Genomic DNA, 16,141 nt, shown 5'->3' with positions numbered 1-16,141 from the left:
CTGATGTTGCTACAAATACGTTGTTCCTTTTGCCTGGGCATAAATAAACTCGATTTCCACACATTGGTGCCGTTCCCCATCCCCCAGCGTTCCGAATGGTGATTCCTTTCTCAAAACAGCCAATGGAAATGCTTAGCATTCCCATCCTCATTATCATACCACTTTGGGCGCTGCCTATTTAATCTGGACTCCGAACAGCTTCTGCTTATTATTGTGTTTGAAACCGATGAGGAAATGCCTGATGCACCGAAACCCGCTCCCAAGAAGGGCGCCAAGAAAGCTCTGTCCAAACCGGCGAGCAAGTCTGGCAAGAAGCGCAAGAGGTCGAGGAAGGAGACTTACGCCATCTACATCTACAAAATGATGAAGCAGGTTCACCCCAACACCGGCATCTCCTCCAAGGCCATGAGCATCATGAATTCATTCGTGAACGATATTTTCAAGCGCATCGCGGGTGAGGCTTCCCGCCTGGCTCATTACAACAAGCGGTCCACCATCAGCTCCCGGGAGATCCAGACCGCCGTGCGCCTGCTGCTGCCCGGGGAACTGGCCAAGCACGCCGTGTCCGAAGGGACAAAGGCGGTGACCAAGCACACCAACTCCAAGTGAAGACAAGTTTACAAACAAAACAAATGGGAAAATCAAAGGCTCTTTTAAGAGCCACTCATGGTTTCATTAAAAGGGCTACAAAATATTGAGACATGGATTCGAGGTAAGTTTGAAAATTTCTTTTTGATGCGCTCATTCAGAATCTTATCTACGTTACTCAGAAATTGCTGTCCACTATTCAGCAGAATCCCGATTTCTCTGTTACATTCCTGCGTACTGCACAGGCACGGAATCGTCACGCTCCCCTTCCCCGTCATTTCATCAGGTTTCTCTGAAGAAGACACTAATTGTTTTTTCTGGTTTAATTACCGTGGAGAATGCGGTTCATTAAGTTTTGTCCCATTTTGGTTACTTCTCTTAACCCCATTCCAACACGAGAGCTGAACACTCACGATTTGTTCAGACTGTATTTGTTAATTCTCCACTTTCTGAAGGGCCATCAGTTGGTAAATTGACTTGAGTCTTCACAATGACCGTCCGCAAACATTTATCAATTGAAAGAAATCGGTGAACTAAATCTCCAGACACTGTTGCCATATTAACTACACTTGGTTTAAATGTGTCGGTCTTCAGTAACTGGGGTAAAGGGTCGACAACCAAACCTGTTTATAGTTTAATTTCAGCAACAAAGGCTTTTTTGGCGGTCTTTTGCAAATTTCAGTTTACTTCGGCGGTTAGGTTATTTTCCGCGCTTATACCGTTGCTGTGTCTTGATTGGTGAATAAAGCAGCTCTCTGATTGGAATATTTTCCCTTTCTAATCAGATAAGGCACTGTTTCACCAATCATAAACGTCCCGCTACATTTCTCCAGAATGTATAAGAAGGGGGAATATGAATATTTCCAGAAGCCAGAATTTATCACGGTCAAGACTTCATGTTTATTTCTGATTTATCAAATCTATCTGATGTTGTATATATTCAGGAAACCTGGTTTCCCACATTTAAATTCTTCCTTCCAGGATTATATTGCAATTAGGCGTGATAGATTAGTTGGTAGAGAAGGTGTGTTGCAAATTTTATACAGAAAAGGAGAAGGCGTACAGTTGTGGATGTAAATGAAATGTATGAGGCACTTCTCGTAGAAGTATTTGATTCAACAGGTAGTGACATTAGAGCTGTATTATTATAACCATTGTGAAAAGCATTCGATTGATTTGTTGGAGAATATATGTAGCTCTAGCTCACTAAGGGTGGTATGGTTGGGGATTTTAATGCATAGGGTTCACTGTGGGGTTGTTCTCAGAATGATGATGATAGTTTGATTGTAGAAGAGTTTTAGATATTTCACATCTTGTGTGTCTTACTGGTGGGAGAATTATGAGATTTAATGTTCATAATAGTTCCTAAACTGTTCTAAATTTAGTTTAGTATCAAGCATTCAGGCTGCAGTGAGTGAGTGGTATGTCATGGGAGATGAAACATTGGGGTGTGATCATATTCCTCTATTTATAAGCCTGGGTTTAGATTTATATCGGGGACAAGAAGCCACTTTGAGGAGGTGGAATTTTGGTAAAGCAAATTGGAGAAGTTTTGATGTTTTATGTGATGAACGGAACATCTGTCTGAATTGAATAGTGAGGATGATGTGGATTTCTGCAAAGAAAGACTGTCACATTATTCCTCAAATGTGCTGGAAGACATACATATTAAAAAGTGCATTAATAGGAGAAAAGCTGTACCATGGTGGACGGAGGAGTGTGCAGAGGCAATTACTGTGAGAAATGTGGCTTTTCGGAAAGTTAAGAAGTATAACTGTCCGTGTGATCCTATTAAGTATAACAGGTCACAGGCCGTGGTGAGGAATTTAATGAAGGTTGTGAAAAGATTTACTAGAGGTCATATTGTGCTAGAATTGGAAGGACTATGAAACTTGGAGGTGTTAGGGGAATGAAAATGGAGGTGAGGGATTCATAGGGTTCCAAGTATTGATTAAAGAAGGTGATACAATTGTGACCGAAATGAAGAGGGTTTAGTTACTGGCTTGGTCAGTACCTGTAATTCATAATCAAAATAATGAAGAGACTATACAATGTAGGGCAAACACGAGGAAATCTGCAGATGCTGGAAATTCAAACAACAACACACAAAATGCTGGTAGAACACAGCAGGCAAGGCAGCATCGATAGGGAGAAGCACTGTCGACATTTTGGGCCAAGACCCTTCATCAAACAATGTAGGGATAAGCTTTTAAGAGAATACCCTGACGTGTTGGAAACCAGCTGTAGCAATGATAGTGATGTAGAGTTTTCTTTGTGTGAATTTAGGAAAGCTATTAATAGTACAGGTCAGTTGTCTCCAGGAAAGGATGATACATGTTATTGCATGTTTAAATATATGGCCACAGCTCTCTTGTGATAATATTACATTGTTGAATCGTAATTGGTGTTTAAGCCATCTTCCCTCCTCATGGAAAATTGCAATTGTAGTGTCTATTCTAATTCCTGGAAAACCCCTGTTGGATCCTCCTAGTTATAGACCAATATCACTGATGTCTCATTTGTGTAAACATATGGGATATATGGATTAGAGTGGTTGAATTATATTTTGGAAAAGGGAGGTGGCGTGCTGTTGTTAATATGCTGGATTAGTTTGAGAGGACAAGTGTTGGTTCAACACCACATGTCCCAAAAGCAGTAAGTGTTTTTATGCAGAAAACTCAGCATCTACTTCAACACAGCAAGCTTCCACAAACAACATAATCAATGGAAAGTTCAATCCATGGCCTCCTATACTGTTGCGATGAGGCCACACTCAGGTAGGAGGAACAACACCTTGTATTCTGTCTGGGCAGCCTCCAATCTGATGGCATGAACATCGATTTCTTGATCTTCCGGTCATTCCTTCCCTCCGACATCATTCCCTCCCTCCCTCATCATTGCCCATCCCCTTTTCCCTCTCGTTGCCTGCCCATCACCTCCCTCGGGTGTTCCTCCCCCCCCCTTTTCTTTCTTCCATGGCCTTCTGTTCTCTCCTATCAGACTACACCTTCTCCAGCCCTGCAGCTCTTCCACCAATCAACTTCCCAGCTCTTGACTTCATCTCTCCTTCTCCCAGCTCCACCTATCGCTTTGTGTTTCTCTCTCCGCTCCCCCACCCTTAAAATTTACTCCTCATTGTTTTTTCTCCAGTCCTGCTGAAGAATCTTGGCCCAAAATGTCACCTGTACTTTTATCCACAGATGCTGCCTGGCCTGCAGAGTTTCTCCAGCATTTTATGTGTTCTCCTTGGAATTCAATAACTGCAGATTTTCTCCTCGTTATTACTCCATGTCAACAGGCATTCTATATGACAACTGTCAAAGTCCCACTCAGTTAGAAATGCAGATATGAAACTCGAGGTTCAGCAGCTGCTGAGAATAAACTGCAAAGTAACACACAAAGTATTGCAGGAACTCAGCAGGTCGGGCAGCATCTATGCAGAGAAATAAACAGTCTAGGTAGGATGAAGTGTTTTGGCCCATAATATTCACTATTTATTCCTCTCCATAGATGCTGCTGGGGCTACTGAGTCCCTCCAGCATTTTGCAAATATAAACCTCTTTTTTTTCAGTCAATCAGTTTCCAGATGTTGCTGAACTTTCATTTGTAGCCTCATCCTCCTGATCTGGTTCCCGCTTTCTACTCCCCATCAACTCGAGCCTCCATCACATCAAGAGACGCCAAGCCCTCATTTGTGCTGACCCCACTTGTTTCTGCTCCATCGAATATTTACCCACCATTCTGCTCATACTTTAAAGGAGAGCATTGTATTGCAACAGCCCAGCTGTGTGAGGCACAGCCCTTCAAAATCAGTGAAAATCACCAAAAACAGTGAATAGAGCAAGGCAGAGCCAATAGTACCAGCAATATCAAGGAGCAGATAGGGAAACAGATCATGAAAAGGTGTAATAATAACAGAGTTGTCATGATGGGAAATTTTAATTTGACAAATATAGATTAGCATCTCCCTAGAGCAAGGGTTTTAGATGAGGTGGAGTTTGCTAGGTGTGTTCAGGAAGGCTTCTTGACACAATACATAGTTAAGCCTACAAGAGGAGAGGCTGCACTTGATTTGGTATTGGGAAATGAACCTGGTCAGGTGTCAGATCTCTCAGTGGGAGAGCATTTCGGAGATAGTGATTATAATCCTATCTCCTTTACAATATCATTGGAGAGATATAGGAGCAGACAAGTTAGAAAAGCATTTAAATGGAATAAGGGGAATTATGAGGCTATCAGGCAGGAAGTTGGAAACAAATGTTCTCAAGGAAAGGTATGGAAGTGTGGCAAATGTTCAGGGAATACTTGAGTGAAGTACTGCAATAGTTATGTTCCAATGAGACACATAAGTTATGGTAGTGTGCAGGAACTCTGGTGTACAAAGTCTGTAGTAAATCTGGTCAAGAAGAAAATAAAACATTGCAAAAGGTTCAGAGAGCTAGGTTATGTTAGAGATCTAGAAGATTATAAGGCTAACAGGAAGGAGCTTAAGAAGGAAATTAGAAGAACCAGAAGGGGCCATGAGAAGGCCTTGGTGGGCAGGATTAAAGAAAAACCCAAGGCATTCTACATGTACGGGAAGAGCAGGAGGATAAGATGTGAAAGGATAGGACCTATTAAATGAGACAATGGGAAAAGTGTGTATGGAACCAGAGGAAATAGCAGAGGTACTTAATGAATACTATAGTATTCACTATTCAAGAGGATCTTAGTGATTGTAGTGATGACTTGCAGCAGACTGAAAAGCTTGAGCATGTAGACGTTAAGAAAGAGGATGTGCCGAGCTTTTGGAAAGCATCAAGTTGGATGAATTGCAGGGCCCAGACAAGATGTACCCCAGGCTACTGTGGGAGGTGAGGGAGCAGATTGTTCAGCCTCTGGCAATGATCTTTGTATCATCAATAGGGATGGGAGAGGGTCTAGATGACTGGAGGGTTGCAAATGTTGTTCCCTTATTCAAGAAAGGGAGTAGACATAGACCAGGAAATTATACACCAGTGAGCCTTAACGCAGTGGTTGGTAAGTTGACGGAGAAGATAATGAGAGGCAGGATTTATGAACATTTGGAGTGGTATAATATGATGAGCTGTAGTCAACATGGCTTTGTCAAGTGCAGGATGTGACTTACGAGCCTGATTGAATTTTTTGAGGATGCGACCAAGCATATTGATGAAGGAAGAACAGTAGATATAGTGTATGTGGATTTCAGAAAGACATTTGATAAGGTATCCCATGCAAGGCTTATTGAGAAAGTAAGGAGGCATGGTATCCAAGGGGAAATCGCTTTGTGTATCGAGAACTGGCTTGCCCACAGAAAGCCAAGTGTGGTTGTAGACGGGTTGTATTCTGAATGGAGGTCGGTCACCAGTGCAGTCTCTCAGGGATCTGTCTGGGACTCTTACTTTTTGAGATTTTTATAACTGACCTGGATGAAGAAGTGGAAGGATGGGTTAGTAATTTTGCTGATGACTCTAAGGTTGGAGGTGTTGTGGATGGTATGGAAGACTGTCTGAAGTTACAGCGGGACATTGATAGGATGCAAAACTAGGCTGAGAAGTGACAGATGGAGCTGAATCCAGATAAGTGTGGTGGTTCATTTTGCTTGCTCAAATATGATGGCAGAATAAAGTATTAACAGTATGGCTCTTGGCAGTGTGTAAGATCAGAGAGATCTTGAAGTCTGAGTCCATAGGATGCTCAAAGCAGTTTTGCAGGTTGACTCAGTGGTTAAGAAGGCATATGATGTATTGGCCTTCATCAAAAGTGGAATTGAATTTAGAAGCCGAGAGGTAGTATTGCAGCTAGAGAGCACCCTGGTCAGACCCCACTTGGAGCTCTGTGCTGAGCTTGGTCGCCTCACAACAGGAAGGATGTGGAAGCCATAGAAAAGGTGCAGAGGAGATTGAGAAAGATGTTGCCTGGATTGGGGAGCATGTCTTATGAGGATCGGTTTCTCAGCCTTTTCTCCTTGGAGTGACGGAGGATGACATGACAGAGATATTCAAAGGCATTGATCATGTGGATAGTCAAAGGCTTTTCCCAGGGCTGAAATGGTTGCCACAAGAGGACACAGGTATAAGGCACTGTGGAGTATGTACAGAGAAGATGTCAAGGGTAAGTATTTTACTCAGAGAGTGGTGAGTGTTTGGAATGTACTTCTGGCAACGGTGGTAAAGGAAGATATGATAGGGTCTTTTAAGAGACTTTTGGATAGGTACATGGAAATTAGAAAAATAAAAGGCTGTGGGTAAGCCTAGTAATTTCTAGGGTAGGGACAAGTTCAAAAGAACCTTGTGGGCTGAAGGGCCTGTATTGTGCTGTAGGTTTTCTATGTTTCTATGTTCTAGAAAGATTTTAACCATACAAGACTTCATCCTTGGTCCAGAGCTCTGAGGAATGAAGACTATTTGGGACAAAACCCTAGTGAATTCATCTTCTGCAGTTTCCAGAAAGTTATGGATTTAATTCAAAGTAAACTTCTTCAGTCACAGACTGAGCAGTTGCAACCTGAATATTATAGGGTGAGTGAGAGGTGAACAGCAGGGATACAGTTGAAAGCTCTGGTGTAGAAAAGGAACATGAACAGGTACCAGATGGACTGAGTGGCCTTTCTAATGTACATTAGCTGTGTGACAGGCAGGAAGCACCTGAGACACAGTATTTGAAATAGAGCCGATTAATTTGTCACAGATCCACAATATTAATACCAGGGTATTTTAAGACTAACATCAGCAGAACGAACCCTCCAATGCTCAGTGACCAGTGATCAGTCACAATATCTGCAGAATCTGACATTAACAGCTCACATGAACTTCCAACTAGATTCAGTCACCATGATGGTTAAAATGTTGACATAGAGCTTATTTCAACTTCCTCCCTGATGTGAAGTTGCCATTGTTTCAGCAGGTGGGATGACGGAGTAAATTTCTTTGCTGACACAAGACTGAAGTGGGTCTTCTATGTATTATAAACTCGCTGGAGCCTCACAAAGTGGGTGAACTGAATGAATCTCTTCCCACGCTTGGAACAGGTGTGAAGCTATACTGAGAGACAGAGACAACTGAGCCAAGTCTAGCTGTTCACCGGTGTCACCCGGCTGATGGTGTAAGAGCTCATGTGACTGAATGAATCCCGTCCCACACACAGAGCAGGTGAATGGCCTCTCCCCCTGTGAACTGGCTGGTGTATCTGCAGGATCAGTGGCCTGGTGAATCCCTTGCAAGATGAGAGGTGGTGAATGTCAGCTCAGCGGTATCAACTCTGTGGCCATTTATCAGGTCAGATCAAGGACATGTCCGTGTATTGGGGTTCTCCTTGCTCAGACTGGTGGGCTGTCCTCTCAACCATCTCCTCCTTCACATTCAATGATTGGTCGCCTTCAAATGCTGGGGAACTGGCAGGCATATCAGACCTGACACACTGTTGTGTTTGAGATTCTCAGACAGAAATTCTTTGCCTTTTCTATCCTGTAAAATGTTTGTAAAGAAGACCAACAAATGCAAGACAATATTTCAGCTGAGATTATTTCAGTTTTTATGTTGATATCTGATGTCACACTGTTACAGTGAGGCTGAACACAATTTGGAGGATCAACACTTCTAACTGGTAATAGTTCAGGGATGAGGACGCAACATCAAATTCTGTTTTTTCCTCTCTGCCCTTCATCAAACTGACTTGGCCCAGTTTGTCTCTCTCCATTAGTACAGCTTCACATCCCGTGTATCTCCCACAGACCTACTAAGAACACATATTTGTTAGCACTTGACGGTGGTAAACTCAGAGTCAGCAATGCCATTGAACCTGAAGAGAATGTGATCAGGCTTTCTCGTTGCAGACTGACACTGCGGTATTCTTGTGGTGTGAATGCTACTGGTACCCAGTATGTTATTGTGGGTTTTTACAAATAAAATAGCATGAGGCATTTTATCTTTAAGGACAACTATAATAACTGATTTATTGTCCTCCAAACACAGAAACAAAGCACGGTTTTTAAAAAATCACATAATTATGTCATAACATCTGTCCAGCCTTTTAAAGAGAAACACAACTCAATGTTCGTGGTTGTTAACTCTGCATGTTTCCACCCATTACATTAATCTACACAGACACTCCATTCCCCCAGTCCTCTCACTGCTCCCCCTCTGTGATCCTTATAGCAGTTTATTTCCTTTCAATGTCACTTGCAGAATAATATAGATGAACACATCAAGATCCCTCAGTATATCCGTGCTGCTAAGGGTGTTGCCATTTACTGTGGAGTTTCCTCCAACATTGGACCAATAAAACTCCTCACACTTGTCCAGATTAAACTCTGTCCCCATTTCACCATCCAGGTTTCCAACTGGACTGCATCAAGTTCTGTCTGTATGTTAATTATCCACAACTGCACCAACATTCATGTCATCAGCAAGCTGTTCAGCCCGTGTGTGTTTAAATCTGATCAGACAGAGGCCCCATCACTGATCACTGTGGACACACTGGTTACAGATCCACAGTCAAAATCATTCTCAATTCCATCAGCTCGAATGTTGCTACACAATACACCCCATTCAAACCCCCCCACACAGAGACTCAAGGAAAGTTACATGTTTATCACAAGCCCAGAGTTGGATTTAATGGTCTGGTCTTGTTGCTCTGGATGCTCTGCTGCAAAGTCCATTCAGAGTACTTCAATGTAACCAGATACATCATCCCCGAGATACCAATATACAACATAGTGTCACAAACTAGAGAAAATCTGTAGATGCTGGAAATCCAAGCAACACACACAAAATGCTGAAGGAACTCAGCAGGCCAGGCAGCATCTGTAGCACAAAAAAATATAGTCAATGTTTCAGTCCAAAAACATTCGGCAAGACTGGAGACAAATAGACAAGGAGTAGAGTTAAATGGTGGGGATAAGGGAGAGAGAAAACAAGGTGATAGGTGACTGCTGAAAGGGAGGAATGAAGTAAAGAGCTGGGAAGTTGATTGGTGAAATAGAGATAAGGCCATGGAAGAAAGAAAAGAGGGGAAGAGCACACAGGGGAGAAGGTGAGAGAAGAAAAGGGGGAGGGGAATTGGTGAGGGTGGGCATTACCAGACATTGAAGAATTTGTTGTTCATGCTATCAGTTTGGAAGCTACCCAGATATAAAATGTTGTTCTTCCAAGCTAAGTGTGGCCTCATCGCATTGTATGATTTTATTTATGAAGCAAACTTGATCTAATCAAAGAGTTCAACTCTAAGGATGAATCTGGAAGAATTTTATCCATTTCCACTGCATGAGAGATTGGAAAATACAGTGCGAGGTCCAGCTCCCTCAAAGTACCAGAGACTGACTGGTACAGAATGAACCCTACAATCTCACACTGTACCGGAGAGTGATAGGTACAGAATGAACCCCAGACTCTCACACTATACCAGAGACTGACAGATACAGAATGAACCCACACTCTCACACTGTACCAGATTAAGACCGGTAGAGACAATCTATTGTTTAACAAATCTGGACAACCCTCATCACCACCTCAGCAGCACCACTTTGACCACTTTACACTGCAATGGGATCTTGTTGAAATTCTGTTGTCTCTTTATAATTCTGTAGAGTATGTTTTCATTGTGTGAATGTAGTGTCTCCGATACTGTGTGTTTCTGAATCTGCTGCAAGCCAGTTGGATATGGCAATAAACGACTTAAACCCTCACTCCGAAATGGGTCTCTCATGCTGACAATTGAACCTTCGATCTCCTGCTGCCATGTTTAATTACGTAAATGTTTCATATTATCAAGTGTGTGATTTTCTCATTCCATCTGCTTTTCTAGCAGACACCATAGGTCGAATGGCCGAATACTGCGCCTGTACTTTATGGCCGATTGTTTATTTTTGATTTCCTTCCTGCCGAATTAACTGGCAGCGGCAACTAAACTGATCAGCGCCAGTTCCCGGTCCACAGTGTTACCCAAACGAACAATGGGCAGTGGAGATAGTTCTGATTGGTTGTGGTGTTCCATCAGGTAGCCAATCAAATGCTTTGACTGCATGAAGCTTTTCTTCAAATAGCCATTAGGAATCCAAAGAATTGCCATCCCTCATTAGCATACTGTTTTTGGCGCTGCCTTTTAATTCGGGCTCCCGGCCAGTTCTGTTTATTTCTGGGTCTGAAACGGACACGCGAAATGCCTGAACCAGCGAAATCCGCTCCGAAGAAGGGCGCCAAGAAAGCTCTGCCTAAACCAGCGGGTAAGGGAGGTAAGAAACGCAAGAGGCTGAGGAAGGAGAGTTACTCCATCTACATCTACAAAGTGATGAAGCAGGTTCATCCCGATACTGGCATCTCCTCCAAGGCCATGAGCATCATGAACTCGTTCGTCAACGATATCTTCGAGCGAATCGGGGGCGAGGCTTCCCGCTTGGCCAACTACAACAAGCGGTCAACCATCACTTCCCGGGAGATCCAGACCGCCGTGCGCCTGCTGCTGCCCGGGGAGCTGGCCAAGCACGCCGTGTCCGAAGGGACAAAGGCGGTGACCAAGTACACCAGCTCCAAGTGAAGCTCCCCAGTGAGATGATCGAAAACACAACGGCTCTTTTAAGAGCCACTCACAATTTCACAGAGAGTTGTACTGACATTTAGTCAATAGGTTGCACATATCTTATGTCTGGTGACTTAAAAGACCTAAAGTGCAGTTGGAATATCCGGTTCCTCCGCGCCGTATAATGCCGGTGCTTTACATTCCTCCCACTGCACTGACACGGAATTGTAACCTCCCCATCCCCATCAGTCCGTCCCTGCCGGTATCCGTGTCGAGCGGAGGATTGCTGCCGTTGCTGTTTTAGCTGTGGGTTCAGGAGTTTATTAGTTTCAGTTGGGTAACTTCTAGGAATCTTATTTCAATGCGAGGCCTGAAGGAGTTAATGGTTCTTTCATCGAACAACTTTTTAAAATTGCAGACTAGAGGTTGGTCACAGTTTGAGGAGCCGTTTGTCCATAACCTGATAACGTTCACACAGTGACCGACCGAGGGCAGAAGCTGAGGGTCAGTTTTATTCAGTTCCGTTACGGGTTGAAAGAAATTAGAAAATTAGAGTTCCCAGACATTTCAATATCAATCACACTTGCATTAAATGCGCTCGGATTGAGTAACGGGGAAATGCGAACACTCAGTCGTCAAACAGATCTGCAATTATTTGATTTCTGATTAAATGTGAACAATAGATTTATTTTTTGGCGGGATTTTTCGAAATTACAGTGCACTTTGGGGAGGAGACGATTTCACTCCGCGCTTCTGCTTTTACGGACTGCTGATTGGTGATTAAGACAGTTCTTCGATTGGGCCGTTTCTCTTCACCAATGAAAATAAGCAGGATCACAGCAATCACAAACATAGGTTTGAATTCTCAAAGAAGATATAAAATGGGCGAGTTGGGGCGGGGTGAACATTCCTTCATTCTGGGTTGAACAGTTTCTGTGACTGGAAATGTCTGGACGTGGAAAAGGCGGCGCTGGCAAAGCTCGGTCCAAGGCCAAATCTCGCTCGTCTCGGGCTGGACTGCAGTTCCCGGTCGGCCGGGTTCACAGACTCCTAAGAAAGGGCAACTATGCTGAGCGGGTGGGTGCCGGAGCCCCGGTCTATCTGGCTGCTGTGCTCGAGTATCTGACGGCCGAAATCCTCGAATTGGCCGGCAACGCGGCCCGGGACAATAAGAAGACCCGCATCATCCCCCGACACCTGCAGCTGGCCGTCCGCAACGACGAGGAGCTGAACAAGCTGCTGGGAGGGGTGACTATCGCTCAGGGCGGTGTGTTACCCAACATCCAGGCCGTCCTGTTGCCCAAGAAAACCGGCACAGCCAGTAAGTAAACTGACAGATCCTGAACCCAGTGACCCAAAGGCTCTTTTCAGAGCCACTCACAATGTCCGTGGAAGGGCTGCTATCCGTTGAGAGCGCGGAGGAAAGGTCTCAGTTTCACTCCTTTACTGTAGGTTACAATGAAATTCCTTACTGGTGTACAGCAGTCAGTAGTCGGAGCGCTGTCTGACATGGAGCTGAGTCCTGCACTGACTGTTGTACTCTCCCGTCAGGTATCAAGTATATTAACTAGGCCTGTGATTAGCTTCTATCCGCCCGCCATTCCAGAGCAGTTACGCCGGATTGGGGGGAATGAGTGAACGATGAGCTTTACAGGCGATAGGAAGTCATTACCTCTACTTTCCATTAATTACACACCAATTTCGAACTAATTGAGATGTTTTTTTTTTGAGGAACGAGAGGGTGAAATTAAATGTCCTATGTTACTTTCCAAAACAAGCCGAATCGTGATGACAAGATCCAAGGTAAACCTGACTTTGCGGGAGAACTGCAGTGTGAGGGTAGGGGTCAGATTTACCCTGACCCTACATAATGAAAACAAGTGTAGTTCATCAACATCTGAGACATTCTCCTCACTCCGAGAATTACGATAACTTTGAGCATCGGCAAAAACATTAATTAAATAAATATTAAATCTTCACCTGATCCTGCTCCAGGTCACTGCTCCCTGTGAGGCGGTGGGTGGCTCTTAGAAGAGCCTTTGTGTTGTTTTCAGAAGGGAAGTGAGAGTTTTCCAGCCGCCGAACCCATAGAGAGTGCGGCCCTGGCGTTTCAGAGCGTACACCACATCCTTGGCAGTGGCCGTCTTGCGCTTGGCGTGTTCAGTGTAGGTAACCGCATCCCGGATCACATTCTCCAGGAAAACCTTCAGCACCCCGCGGGTCTCCTCGTAGATCAGACCCGAGATCCGCTTGAAGCCGCCACGGCGAGCCAGACGCCGGATGGCCGGTTTGGTGATGCCCTGGATATTATCCCGGAGCACTTTACGGTGCCGCTTGGCTCCGCCTTTGCCCAGTCCTTTGCCTCCTTTCCCTCTGCCAGACATGATGCTGCTTCACTCAGGTCGCTGCTCAGTGACAAACCGACTGCTGATGTCTCCTTTTATACACAGCGCCCCGACCTGCCCGAGAAACGCGCAGAGAGACAGAGGCGGGGAGGGGAGGAGACAGAGTCTGAGTGACGGACAGAGCCGAGAGCGGCCTCTCATCGTCCAGCTCCGCCTTCACTTTACTGCACCCGCCAGTTTCCAAAGATTTATCCGCAACAGAACAGAACCACAGCGCTCGGATAAACTTTCAGAAGCACACCTTCAATATTGAATGTCAGTTTGTAACGTTAACACATAACACGCTTTAGAACTGACACATAATCTCTTCATATTCCTGTTCAATTCCCCAAAAATTAAATGATGATATTCTGAAACAGAACAATTGTGAGGACGGGAACGCTGACTTTCCAGTAAAAGAAATAGAGACACTGCGCCCGTGGTAAGAGAAACAGAGTTAACGTATCAGACCTAAGACCCTTAATCAGATACCCCGGTTGCATTCCTCATTCGATCTGCCCGGCCATGTTCTCTCTGAACATCTAGAAAATGTTCTGTATTACATATTTTAAATGTAAAAGTTCACACCCTCCCTCTCCCACAATATCCCGTCTGCCAGACCTGAGTCCGATCACGTCACCTGTATCTAACCCTTTGCGGAATCCTCACCGCTCTTCACTACTCAGTCCAAACTTTTGGATGTTTGCAATAACTCCTGCTTTGTTACAGTTTAAAACGTTTTGCTGGGAATCTGCAGGTTTTTGTATCAATTATTTATTTTGTATTTACTTATTTTTCCTCCTATTTGGAGTAAAGGAGTAACTCATAGAATCATAGAAAACCTATAGCACAATACAGGCCCTTCGGCCCTCAGAGCTGTGCAGAACATGTCCCTTCCTTAGAACTATCTAGCCCAGGAGTGTCAAACTTAGTTAAACTCACGGGCCGGATTGGGCAAAATGCGATTTCATGCCGACCGGATAAGTTGCGCGCGCATGCGTGCTCCCACAGCTTTCGTTGCCATCGTTTTTTTTTCAGCCTGCTCTCACGTGTCTCAGTCTCTGCTGTAACTACAGTGTTTCACCTTACGAATTTCGTTTCTGATGAAGAAGATTGCCTAGTAAGCATTATTGTTATGATTGGTATTAACTTGTAGTCGTAGGCTGCAAGAAAGTTGTGATGAGAGAGAGTAAAAACTATGCTATTATTGGCTAAGATTGTTTTGGAAGACACATTTTCCATAAACAAACCATTTAAAATCGAACATTCGCAGACACAAATGTAGACCTAACGAAACAAATTGTAAATGTAGGCTACACAACCGCACCTATTTTTTTAGCCTGCTTCCAGCAATCAAACTCAAACAATGAACACAGTTAGCCTCTAATTTTTATTGAAGTGATCATATTTACAATAATAGAATAATCAGAAAATGAATAGACAATAGACAATAGGTGCAGAAGTAGACCATTCGGCCCCTCGAGTCTGCACCGCCATTCTGAGATCATGGCTGATTATTCACTATCAATACCCAGTCCCTGCCTTGTCCCCATATCCCTTGATTCCCCTATCCATCAGATATCTATCTAGCTCCTTCTTGAAAGCATCCAGAGAATTGGCCTCCACCGTCTTCCGAGGCAGTGCATTCCACACCTCCACAACTCTCTGGGAGAAGAAGCTCTTCCTCAACTCTGTTTTAAATAACTGACCTCTTATACTCAATCCATGCCCTCTGGTACTGGACTCTCCCAACATCTGGAACATATTTCCTGCCTCAATCCTATGAAATCCTTTAATTATCTTAAACGTTTCCATCAGATCCCCTCAAAATTTCCTCAATTCCAGCGTGTACAAGCCCAATCTCTCCAATCTCTCTGCGTAAGACAGCCCTGCCATCCCAAGAATCAACCTAGTGAATCTACGCTGCACTTCCTCAATTGCCAGAATGTCCTTCCTTAAACCTGGAGACCAAAACTGTACACAATATTCCAGGTGTGGTCTCACCAGGGCCCTGTACAAATGCAAAAGAACATCCTTGCTCTTGTATTCAATTCCCCTTGTAACAAAGGACAACATTCCATTTGCCCTCTTCACTGCCTGTTGCACTTGCTCATTCACCTTCATTGACTGGTGAACTAGGAGTCCTCAGTCTCTTTGCATTTCTCCCTTACCTAACTCTACACCGTTCAGACAATACTGTGCCCTCTTGTTCCTGCTTCCAAAGTGGATAACTTCATATTTATTCACATTGAATGACATCTGCCAAGTATCTGCCCACTCACCAAGCCTATCCAAGTCTCCTTGTATTCTCCTAACGTCCTCTTCGCATGTCACACTGCCACCCAGTTTAGTATCATCAGCAAACTTGCTGATATAGTTTTCAATGCCCTTATCTAAATCATTGACATAAATCGTAAAGAGCTGCGGTCCCAATACAGAGCCCTGTGGTACCCCACTAGTCACCTCCAGCCAGTCCGAGAAACACCCATTCACTGCTACCCTTTGCTTTCTATCTGCCAACCAGTTTTCTATCCATGTTGAAACCCTGCTCCCAATGCCATGAGCTCTGATTTTACTCACCAATCTCCTATGTGGCACCTTATCAAATGCCTTCTGAAAATCTAGGTACACAACATCCACTGGCTTACCCTCGT

General features: G+C 44.1%; 3 protein-coding genes and 1 pseudogene across 3 annotated transcripts; 3 read left to right on the top strand and 1 right to left on the bottom strand.

Moving 5' to 3' along the window:
* Nucleotides 1-235: 235 nt before the first annotated feature.
* On the top strand, nucleotides 236-652 carry LOC132383654 (histone H2B 7). Its single transcript, XM_059954851.1, has one exon. The coding sequence runs from the start codon at nucleotides 361-363 to the stop codon at nucleotides 607-609; it is 249 nt and encodes an 82-aa protein (XP_059810834.1). The 5' UTR covers nucleotides 236-360; the 3' UTR covers nucleotides 610-652.
* An 8,615-nt stretch (nucleotides 653-9,267) lies between these two features.
* Nucleotides 9,268-16,141, bottom strand: part of LOC132383638 (uncharacterized) — a 31,726-nt pseudogene continuing 24,852 nt past the window's right edge.
* On the top strand, nucleotides 9,385-11,178 carry LOC132383881 (histone H2B 1/2). Its single transcript, XM_059955080.1, has one exon. It carries the CDS (start codon nucleotides 10,747-10,749, stop codon nucleotides 11,119-11,121), a length of 375 nt encoding a protein of 124 aa, XP_059811063.1. The 5' UTR covers nucleotides 9,385-10,746; the 3' UTR covers nucleotides 11,122-11,178.
* LOC132383878 (late histone H2A.L3-like) lies at nucleotides 11,315-13,076 on the top strand. The gene has a single exon (XM_059955076.1). It carries the CDS (start codon nucleotides 12,049-12,051, stop codon nucleotides 12,430-12,432), a length of 384 nt encoding a protein of 127 aa, XP_059811059.1. The 5' UTR covers nucleotides 11,315-12,048; the 3' UTR covers nucleotides 12,433-13,076.

This window comes from Hypanus sabinus, chromosome 31 (genome assembly GCF_030144855.1).
Source record: "Hypanus sabinus isolate sHypSab1 chromosome 31, sHypSab1.hap1, whole genome shotgun sequence".
NCBI classification, from domain to species: Eukaryota; Metazoa; Chordata; class Chondrichthyes; order Myliobatiformes; family Dasyatidae; genus Hypanus; species Hypanus sabinus.
This window is presented reverse-complemented; position numbering and strand designations above follow the sequence as displayed.

Excerpts from the sequence above, each read along its gene's own strand:
- LOC132383881 (XM_059955080.1), top strand. The coding sequence starts at position 10,747 with ATGCCTGAACCAGCGAAATCCGCTCCGAAGAAGGGCGCCAAGAAAGCT.
- LOC132383878 (XM_059955076.1), top strand. The coding sequence starts at position 12,049 with ATGTCTGGACGTGGAAAAGGCGGCGCTGGCAAAGCTCGGTCCAAGGCC.
- LOC132383654 (XM_059954851.1), top strand. The coding sequence starts at position 361 with ATGATGAAGCAGGTTCACCCCAACACCGGCATCTCCTCCAAGGCCATG.